Source organism: Telopea speciosissima, chromosome 3 (genome assembly GCF_018873765.1).
Source record: "Telopea speciosissima isolate NSW1024214 ecotype Mountain lineage chromosome 3, Tspe_v1, whole genome shotgun sequence".
Taxonomy (NCBI): domain Eukaryota; kingdom Viridiplantae; phylum Streptophyta; class Magnoliopsida; order Proteales; family Proteaceae; genus Telopea; species Telopea speciosissima.
In genome coordinates this window covers 70,321,562-70,332,163 of record NC_057918.1, presented here as the reverse complement: position 1 = coordinate 70,332,163, position 10,602 = coordinate 70,321,562, and the positions used below count along the sequence as shown (strand labels likewise).

Below are 10,602 nucleotides of genomic sequence, written 5' to 3'. Positions count from 1 at the left end.
CAACGGATCCTATATTCATTTGCAATTGTGGTTGCTGATTAGTTGAATCTGTAACTTAACAATGCATTTCATTTAGGGCTGTAAACGGATCAGATTCGGCTCGGATGGTGTTATATCCGCATCCGCATCCGCATCCGATTAGTTATTGGACGGATTCGGATAGTGCTAAACGGATACGGAACGGATATTTTATCCGTTTATATGTAAATATAACTTTTCGGATAGCTATAGCCTATCCGTATCCGCATTCGTTTAGTTTTCGGACGGATTCGGATGGTGTTAAACGGATATGGACACGGATACGAAAACAGATTTTGACTATTCATTTACACTCCTAAAGCTCCGTTTGGTTACAAAGAGAATTAAAGGGAAGGGAAGGGAAAATTTTCAAACCTAAAAAAAGTAAATTTTGTAATCATTACTTCATGTGATTGTATAGACTACTTAAATTTTTTACCATATCTAGTAAAGATACATTTTACATGTAATATTTATTTTACATTTTAAATCAAAGGGAAATTGGTGCAAAGTAAAGTGAAATTTAATAATCAAATATGAAATGATTTGGAGTTAAATATATTGTCACATGGTGTCACATGGGGTAATGATTAAAAAAATTCTTTTTCTAAGTATGAAAATTTCACTTTCATTCCCTTTAATTTCCTTTGCAACCAAACGGAGCCTAAATTTTCATTATCTTGAAATCTGATTCTAATTCCACAAGTCCCAATCTTCCCCTAGCAAATTTTTTTCCAGAAAGTGAAGCCCTCTCTTATTCATTAAAACTTAATGATGTTTTTGAAGAAAATTATCATCAGAATAACTGATACCCACTTACCCGAAATAAAGTAGTGAAATTACCTTATTTTTATTACCATAAGGTTCTTCTCTAAGTAGAACACATGGGCATTGTGTAGTATAAGAAACCATGATAGAGTCCTCTATTCTTAGATCCTCCTACAAATTGGATTGGTCGTAGATCAGGTGAGGGATGAATCACAATCCAGAGGGAAAGGGAAGAGCGGCCGATCCACCAGCAGGTGATACGCGTGCGAGACTATTGGTGAACCTAGTCAATCCCTTTCCGCTTTGCACTCCGGTTCTTGATTCCTTGTGAGCCCTTTCCAACCACGTGCGATAGCACTCCTTATCCAGAAAGAAAACGGATGCGCTACCGCGCAACGGCTTTCGTGCTAGCCGTTGCTTGGTGGAATAGATTCGTTACAAGTAAAGCGGCCCTTCTTCTCCTTATCCTTATCTTGATCTTTCTCTTGGCAAAGTTCATTTCTTGATTCAATTTTTCTTATTGTCGCCCTTTTCTCTTGAAAGAGGAATTCATTTTGTGAATCAATCGGCCACAGAAATGAGTTTCAAATAGAAGAAAAAGGTTCTTATGCAAACCCATTATCATTCTCGTTGTCCTCTGTTTAAACTCACATACTGATGAGAAATTCAACAGTATTTGAATAGTATTCGATCCTGATGGATGTTAAGATTTGGATAGAACTAATTTTAAAAAGCTAGTTGTTAAGAAGAGGGTGCTGTAGTACTTGTAAGTCTCCACAATGGGCTACTCACATCTGATGTTGAATTATTATTTTCGTCTTTTATGATCCCATTTTGCATGATTTGAGCCGATCATTGATTGTTTCTCTAAGGTTTAGGTCGATTCTTATCAGTTACTTACTGATTCCGACTAAATCAAATGAAATCGGTGGAGTCAAGCCCAGTGCTGACCATGGTTGGGCCAGAGGTGAGTATAGATCTTAATTAGCAAAAATGGAAATGGCAAAAAAACAGTCTTTCAGTACAAGTTTTAAACGATAAAAAGTTGCAAACGAACAATCATAAAAATAAAAAATCATTAAAAAATAAAAAATAAAATAGATGATACTGATTTTAAAAGTTTATATTTCAAAAAAAAGAAACAAAAAAAAAAGACATTAGAAGGCAGAGTACCGAAGCTTCTACACATCACTCGTAGTTAATGGTGTTTCCAAACACCGTGTCTTCCCCTTCATTCGTCGAAGCTTCTGGAAGCCCAACAATCCCACCGTCACAAAACAGGACACCTTCCTCCCCTGTTCTCTACTTGTCCGGAAGACACTCACACGATTCAAAAAATAGCAAAAAAGATAAAATAAATACTTTAACGTACTAGAAAGATCCACAAAGCCGAGCTGAGATATTCGTTTTCTTTTCGTCAACCGCTTCATTTGATTATATTTATTGGACATGGTGGCAAGCAAGCAAGGCCCAAGTAAGGCATTTGTAAATTGCAAGTGATCTTGTGCTCAGCTTCTCTCTGGGACAAAACGTTGAACAGTTGGAAGCAACAACAATGGCCGACGACGGTGTCGTTGCAGTCTACAGCAACAACGCCATCACCGATGCCACCAAGAAGAACCAAAACCCATTCTCCATCAAAGTCGGAATGGCCCAAATTCTCAGAGGAGGAGCAGTTTTCGAAGTCACCACTGCAGAACAAGCCAAGATCGCAGAGGAAGCAGGCGCGTCTGCCATCGTCGTCTTAGAGCCACCACCTTTTCAAGGAGCTGTTTCCCGTATGGCTGATTCATCTGTTATTAAAGAAATCAAGAGGGCTGTCTCAATTCCTGTAATGGCAAAAGCCCGTGTCGGCCATTTCGTAGAAGCTCAAATCCTGGAAACCACTGGGGTCGACTATATTGATGAGAGCGAAGTACTCACCCCTGCTGATGAGGATCACCACATCAATAAGCACAATTTCAGGGTGCCCTTTGTCTGCGGATGTCGTGGGCTTGGTTCGGCGTTGATTAGAGTTAGGGAAGGAGCTGCATTGATCAGGATTGAAGGGGATGTATCTGGATCGGGAAACATTGCTGAAACTGTTCGTAATGTGAGATCTGTGATGGGTGATATGAGGGTCCTCACCAACATGGACGATGACGAAGTATTCTCGTTTGCGAAGAAGATCTCTGCTCCTTATGATCTGGTGGCCCAGACAAAGCAACTGGGTAGGCTCCCTGTTGTGCACTTTGCCGCTGGTGGCATTGTCACTCCTGCCGATGCCGCACTTATGATGCAGTTGGGATGCGATGGAGTAATTGTAGGCTCTGAAATTTTCAATTCTCCCGATCCTTACAAGCGTACTCGTGCTATTGTTCAAGCTGTGAGACACTACAACGATCCCCAAGTTTTGGTTGAGACTAGTTGTGAGTTGGCTGATGCCATGGCTGGACTTGATCTTAGTGAGAACAGGGTCGAACAGTATGGAACTGAAGGTATTTACTAATTGCCGTTCCATGATTACATCTCAGTGTATTTTTGTTTTTTCGTTTCTCCCCAATCCCAGCATTAGGCAAGTCAAATTGGAATGTAGGCTGATCTGATTGGTCTGTTCTGTGTTTCTTTTTCTCATTCAAACAGTTGTAAGCATATAAGTAAATCTGTTCTGCTTGAGGTTTGATCAACTTGTTTGCTACTAGTTGCTACATTCAAATTCTGAAAGCAAATCATATTGGTTTACCACCTTAGCAGTAGCTCTTTCTTCAAAGATAGTGATGGAAATTTGTTATTTAACTCAGCAATTATATGAAGTGGAGATGGGGATAGAGGATTGGAAATCATTGAGGTCAGTCAGATGCATATGAAGATGAGTTTCTAGGACAAAACAAACTTGCCATCAGTTGGGTTTGCTTCAGTTGATAGATCATTCAGATGTACAAATTGGACCTACAGCCTTGCTGATGCTCCAAAGTTGACTCAATATTAGTTTGGGGCATTTACCATCACTCTCCTACACTTGACCTAAATTTACTCAAACTCCTCTACATCAAATTTCCTTTCTTTTTGTTAAATTACCTTAACAATGCAATCTTTCATCTCTCCTCCCTTGATAATTTAACTGCCACCCCTCTTCTCCAGCCGTATTCCCCTTTCAACAGTCCACCGGTGTCTTATCGTCCAGATTTGGGTAGAGAGAGAGAGAGAGAGAGAGAGAGAGAGAGATTAGGGTTCTCTTTTTCTGACTCAAAATGGTCTTCTCTCGAAAGAAGAGAGAATTGGCTTGCAATGGATAAGGTAAAGGTTTGTCCAGATCTCTACATTGATTCAAAGTTACATGTTCGGAAGGTTTTACACGGATGCAGATCGTCTATGTCGCAGCTGTCCATCTTGCTTGTGTTGTGCAACTATAGGGCTGCGCACAAAGACCGCCTTACCCCCACTCAAGCAAGACGTTTGGGCAAGGGTTAAGGCAGTCTTTGTGCGTGGCTCTGTGTCTACGTAGCACAGGCAGGACGGGCAGCTGCACAGTAGACGATCCCAATCTAGCCCCCACCCAATTGGAGGTAAATCTAATGTATATAAAGTAGTTCAAGCTTACAAGAGGAGATAGATGCATATTTAAGGGACTGAATTTTACTGTCACATGGCCAATTTGCTTACGTATCCCAGATGGGGGATCAAGTTAGACGTAGTTCGGACATGACATGGCATACGGGATAGCGGTTGATCTAATATAAGCATGCATGGTACAAATTATCATAATGATTTAATGTGTTTATACATGACGGATATTGAATAAATGGAGAGAGATTACATGCATGGGGAGAATGAACTTGGCAAAACTTTGCCAGGTTGCTTACGTATCCTTACTAGTGATTAGGTCAACCGTATAGATCGCAGCTTTGTTAAGATGCTAGTGATGATTGGAGAGTTATTCAGGGTTTCAACCACTGGTTTTGAATGTGTGTGGGGGGGGGGGGGGTCTGATGACATAATTTTGGTGTCCTCAATGGTCGACACAGTACTAATCCTATATATAAGGTTTGATCTGAACCAAAATAATAATCCCTAGAACTGATCATAACTCGATAAGGAGTTAAAGAACATAATTCTCTTTTGGGAAAGGGTTCTCTAAGCAAGCAGGGTAGGATACAAAATATGCACAAGAGGAGAGATAAAAATAAAGAATGCCGGCATATCCTACGTTGCTTGTTTAGAGAACCTTACCCCTTCTCTTATTCTTTTAGGGTTTAGACTTTGAAACCATCCTTTGCAAGAAACTGAATGGAGTAGATCAAGTCTCGCAACCAAACATTCTGCAGAAACCAACTGAGTGTCAAGAAAGTATCAAGTTTATTCTTCTCGTAGATGCTTCTGGCCCAATTAAAGATTCAACACAAAGGGCACAATTTACTTGATTGCGACCATCTTCCTTCCCTTACAAGCCCAAGCCCCAAAGTGGTCTCTATCCTTTTCTTAAAGGACACCATATGATCCAATGACATATCCTTTTCAACCTTTTTTCAGCAAAAAATATGCAAATTTGATCACCAATGGGTCATATTGTCATAACATGTAGCAATCCTTCCCCAGTAAACCCCCACAAATATCATCTAAAGATCAAGAAATCACCAACCTTCCATTGAAAGTTTGAATGGTAAGTTCCAACAACCAGCCATATATGTGTGGGCAGGGTCTTAAAGTACCAGATTCAGACCGATATTTTTTATCGGAATCGGTCCATTTCAGTATTGGTATCGATCCCTACTAATTGTGTCGGATGATTTTGCTTTCAAAGATACCAACATCATAATGTATTTTGACAATTTTTACCTTTGTCCATGCTGTGTCACCGATCCGTATCAACCAAGTATTGGTATCAATGTCCGACGATTTGATACCAATACCTAAAACCTTGTGTGTAGGTATGTATGATGTTGGTATCAACCAAATATCGGTATCAGTGTCCAACGATTTGATACCGATTGGATGCTTTGTTTATCATGGTTTCCAAAAATCTGATTCAAACAATCAACCGCTGTGCATTTACACGACCAGTATTAAATGCAGTTAGATTGATATAAATGCTGATTCAAAATGACATAAATACCTTTACCCCTTTATTTGACAAAATTGATAGGGAATCTCCCATGTGTGAATGTGAATACCTTCTCTTTCGAAATATGTCATAAATGCATTTTGATCTGTACTTTTGTTTTTTTTTTTTTTTTTTTTTTATTTAAAAAAATAAAATAATAGAAAATCAATGAAACTCAACCTTTTATATTGTAGCGAATGGTGTCAATCAGTTCAATTTTGATTATTCGATTCAATTTAAAATACGAAATGCAAAAGCTAAAATCAAATCGAATTGAATCAAATTAAGAAAAAATTCTACCTTTTGAACTAAAAAAACAAAACCAATTTGCTTCAATTTGGTTTGGTTCGATTTTAAACAATCAATTTCAGTTTTGATTTTTTCGGTTTCGATTCTAAATCGACACCTTTAATTGTAGCAACCAGCATGTTCAGGCTGTGTTTGCCTATTTGATATGCATTCTCGAAATACATTTTAGGTCAATTTCACATTCTCGAGGGATTAAAACAACTATTTTTATCATCTAAGAATGCAAAATCGACTTAGAATGTATTCCAAGAATATATACCAAATGCTGCCTAATCTATTAAGAATAAAAAAATTCCAAAAAATTATGAAAATCTTTACTTCTCAATTCTTAATTCTAATTTTTAAAGATTTCAACTAATTTCAATCCATTCAAATCAGAATCATCCCAACCCAACCCAACCCAACCCATGTCCATTTAAATTTTCTAGTTTATAGACAACCATTATTATGCAGAATCCTATCCACCGCCCCTGCTGCCCAAGGAGACAAGTCTCTGTCCATCCCACAATTACGCACATAAGTCAAAGTAATGACTCGCCGAAGGAGACCAAAAGTATTCAAATACCATAAAAATGGGTTGACAATAGACATACCTACCCCTCCCCCCAACACTTCCACTTCCAATCCACCTAATCAGAAAAGAAATGAACAATCCAAGTTCACAGAGGTTCAGAAGAGATGGTAAAAAAAATAGCTATTTACTTGCAAAAGGTCTATCTCTGACATGATATTAATCACTACAATCCATCAATGAAAGTATGGAACAACGTCCACTTGCAGAAAAACTAAATGAGGGCTCTTATCTCTTTCACCACCATAGCTTTAAACAAAGAACCTCAACCCTGTACAATATCCAATCAAGAAACCAGGGTTTAAGCAACCCCACCACCACAAACTACACATTTCTCATATCAGGTTAAAAAATATACATGAGGCCCACTTAGATATCCATAGAGTAGTATCTCACACCATTACAAGTCTTAAAAAATGGAAGAAAATTTTAAAATAAAGATACCCACTTGAGCATCTTAGGGATTACAAAACTTGGGGTCCATCTTCATCAATCCACATCTATAAACTTGATAGAAAGTGCAGTGTTTCATGATGTAACAATGAGCAATAATTGAATAGTGCAAAAACTAGAGAATAGAGATGTTGATAAAGTAGAAGACAAAAGGAAAAATGATTCACAAGTTTATTTCAAAAAAGTTTTCATCAAGTTCCATCAGTACCACCAGTATAGACAAAAAGAAAAATTAGGGGAAGGGAAAGTTCAAAAAAAAAAGAGAAAAAAGTAAAAAAGAAAACTGGTAATTTCCTTTTGTACTCCTTACACTGGTCTACCTAATTGAAACCTAAAACCTAACCTCTTTCTATTCCCCCTCACAAATGATCTGTTAAGAAAGGGGCTTTGGGTTTATACTTGTTGAGTAACTCATCAGCTCTGTTATGTTACAGACCATTAGACTACACATCCTCTTTTTACAAAACAAAGCAAGAAATGGTGGTAGACAATGGAACCAACCATCACCACCATCATTCATACTCGACAAGCTGGTTGCAGAAAAAGAAGCTTTGATGGAATACCAACCCCACTTATGGTTTCACTCTCACCCATTCATATCGTCCAGGAAGAGGCTTATCATTCACTGGATCAAAATTGTATCTGCACAAACAGATAATAAACACAAATAAAATTAGGTACGAGGGGAAGACATGACACCTCATGTTAGAATTAATCAACTATAATAAACAGCTTGAGCCTGAGGCATAAGTGGTTACTTCTCGGTGAACAGTCTCTGTTGCTGTTGCTCTGCACCGGCGAAGAACTCCTCCATCTCATGTGCTGTTGGGATGATTCTCCTCATTGCATTCTGTACTCTTCGATTTGTTGCAGTAGAGTTAGTAGGCCTAGTAGTAGAACCAGGAGTTCCTATGGTGTCTGAATCCCTTATTAAACTGCAGGGTGTAGTTTCCCTCGTGCTCCTGAGTATCCAAACAAAGTCATAAATAGAGAAACAAAAACATGATTAAGGATCTATAGAAAAACCAAGATTATATAAGTGTTAGCAGTGCCCAATTCACATAAAGACTCTGAAAACAACCCCCACAGCTTTAAGTGCCCGTAAGAATTAACACCAAAAAAGTAGTACAATAACAATAACTAGAAAGATGGTGGTTCTTTTTTTTTAAGGGGGAAAATGAACTCAGAAAGTGTAGCAGTGATGGATGTAAAAGGAAAATAAGATCTGCTATTTCTGCCTTCATTAGCAGCTCAAAACATAAACTCTCATGTCTCAGTCAATAATACTTGAGCAAATCCAAGAAAGCATATGACATACTCCCACCCCACAAGTAGAACTAGAACAAACACAAGTTTTAATCATCAGTTTCAACCCCAGATTTCATCATGCAACTGCAGCAAGGTTTCAGAAACAAATTTTTTTTTTATAGAAAACTTACTTTTCATGCATGCCCAAAAAATAAAAGGGAATTTTTCTTACAAAAGAAATTATTCTAGTACTTTCTATACAGAACTGTTTTCTTTAGTGTGGAGTAAAAGAGAATCAAAAGAGAAACTAAAAACATTTTTGAAGATGAAAAATATTCTATTAGCCAAGAATCCCTGAATAAAGTGGGTTTCTTTTGGGTACAACTACAAACAGCGAAAGAAATCCCCTTTTCAGATTGAAAACATACTCACCTATCGAGCATAGCAGCTTTAGGGCTCCTTAGCACCACCAATTAGAATAAAAACAGAAAGAACAGAGAAAGGAACACAAAGAACAAAAAAATAAACCATTAAATCTTCTAATTAATTTACCAAAAAAAAACCCTTCTAATTATAAATTATAAAAGAAAAACCAAGAGAGGAAAGACCCCAAATCGAGTTTGAGGCCTATTAGCTCGTCTAACTACTACGGTCAAGTCTGTAATCACAGAAGTACAAGAATAAAGATTTTAAAGAAGGGCCCCATGAAAAAGTAAAGAAGTCAGCCAAACTTACTCTACTTAAACCCTAAGAATATTCAGATGGCACTACTCACTAGAGTCAGAGATCATTTGGGACAGAAACAGATACAGATTATGAAGAAAACCATTTTTTTTCCATTTCAAAGCTCTAACAGAAGATGAAAAATCCGGAAAAAAAAAACTACAGAATTTTAACACAGAAATGGAGAAAACCCACCTTTCTCTCCCCTCGTTTTCCAAAACATTCTCTCCAAATGAAGCCTCTATACCCCCATCGTTGTTGTTAAGGTTGTTATCCTGAGAGACCACCTCGATTGCCACAGGGGTTTTCTCCTCGGTCGAAAACTCCTCTTCATATTTTGAACAACTCACCGAAGCAACAGAGCAAGAATTTCCAGAATCCGCCACCAACCTGGAACTTGTTGGAGAATTAGGGTTAGGGTTTGCTTTGGCGCTTTCCTTCTCTTTATCTCTTGGTAGTGGTGGGTTTTGTTGTTTCTTCGCTTCATGGTTGCTGGCCGCAAGCAGAGGAGGTTTCTCAAGCCTCCGACTTCGGAGCTGTAAATAAGAAGCCCCGGAATCAACCATCGATGCCGTCGTCGATTTCTGGAGTCTCTGCAAGGCTAGGGTTTTGGCTCTGGTCCGAACCCCCAGAGACGACTGAGCGACTTCCATGACTGCAACCTCCCCTGTGATTTTGGCTTTCCTCATGTACTTCCCCATATCCCTCTTCAGCTTACACAGCATTCACGGAAGACCCAAAGTAGATAACAAAATAGCAGGAAGATGCAGGGACAGAGGAGAAGAGAACCCAAGTGGAGGAACTGAGTAAGAGAGAGAGAGAGAGAGGAGAAGAAGAAAGATATGCTCAGGTGGAAGAGAGACAGAATGAGTAAGAGAGAGATGGTTCGTTGGTTAGATATTGAATAATTGAACGGAGGCAGAGGGAGGGAAAGGGCAAAGGGTGTATTTGTACCTGTAGAAGAAAAGGAAAAGTAGGGTTGCCTTAGGGTACTTGGGGTTTTGGAAGAGCTTCTCTACTCTCAATTTCTCGCGATATTTTCAGTTTATATCCTATATAGACACACTCTTGAGGTCTAATAATATCCCCTATTCTTAAAAGACAAAAAAGAATAAAATCCACTCAGATGAATAAGAAATTTACATTATGATCCATTTCGGACCATTGGATGGTTGAACTGTCACATGTCAATAGCTCCACCTAGCACTGTCGTACTATCGAACTTTAGGAAATTGGAGAGAATAATTCCTATTATTGAGTTGTGAAATCGAATCTAATTCAGGTGATATATCATGTTCGATTAATACAGCAAAGTAGTCGGTGGATACTCTTATTGATTATTTTGTTTTTTATCCAATATGTATAGGTAGGTAGACATTATTAGCTAAAAAATGAGTATTGATTACAAAAATCTTGTCAAAATTTTTTTTTT

The 10,602-nt window shown here is 38.3% G+C and overlaps 2 protein-coding genes across 3 annotated transcripts; one reads left to right on the top strand and one right to left on the bottom strand.

Annotated features, from left to right (window-relative positions):
- Window positions 1-2,275: 2,275 nt before the first annotated feature.
- LOC122656734 (pyridoxal 5'-phosphate synthase subunit PDX1.3-like) lies at window positions 2,276-3,349 on the top strand. The gene has a single exon (XM_043851366.1). It carries the CDS (start codon window positions 2,342-2,344, stop codon window positions 3,272-3,274), a length of 933 nt encoding a protein of 310 aa, XP_043707301.1. The 5' UTR covers window positions 2,276-2,341; the 3' UTR covers window positions 3,275-3,349.
- Window positions 3,350-7,726: 4,377 nt separating this feature from the next.
- Window positions 7,727-10,016, bottom strand: LOC122656731 (cyclin-dependent kinase inhibitor 5-like). Of its 2 annotated transcripts, XM_043851365.1 has the most exons (4): window positions 9,984-10,003; window positions 9,366-9,939; window positions 7,958-8,161; window positions 7,727-7,841 (listed from the first exon to the last, which is right to left on the bottom strand). In XM_043851365.1, the coding sequence occupies exons 2-4, from the start codon at window positions 9,893-9,895 to the stop codon at window positions 7,772-7,774; spliced, it is 804 nt and encodes a 267-aa protein (XP_043707300.1). In that variant the 5' UTR covers window positions 9,896-9,939; window positions 9,984-10,003; the 3' UTR covers window positions 7,727-7,771. The 2 variants fall into 2 exon arrangements, with proteins under 2 accessions (XP_043707300.1, XP_043707299.1); XM_043851364.1 differs by having other exon boundaries at window positions 9,366-10,016.
- Window positions 10,017-10,602: the final 586 nt, after the last annotated feature.

Bases quoted from the DNA above. Each gene is read 5' to 3' on its own strand.
- LOC122656734 (XM_043851366.1), top strand. From the start codon at position 2,342: ATGGCCGACGACGGTGTCGTTGCAGTCTACAGCAACAACGCCATCACC.
- LOC122656731 (XM_043851364.1), bottom strand. From the start codon at position 9,895: ATGCTGTGTAAGCTGAAGAGGGATATGGGGAAGTACATGAGGAAAGCC. The intron at 8,162-9,365 runs GTGGGTTTTCTC...TTGGATACTCAG, and splicing joins GAAAACGAGGGGAGAGAAAG to GAGCACGAGGGAAACTACAC. The intron at 7,842-7,957 runs GTAACCACTTAT...CTGTTTGTGCAG, and splicing joins CAGAGACTGTTCACCGAGAA to ATACAATTTTGATCCAGTGA.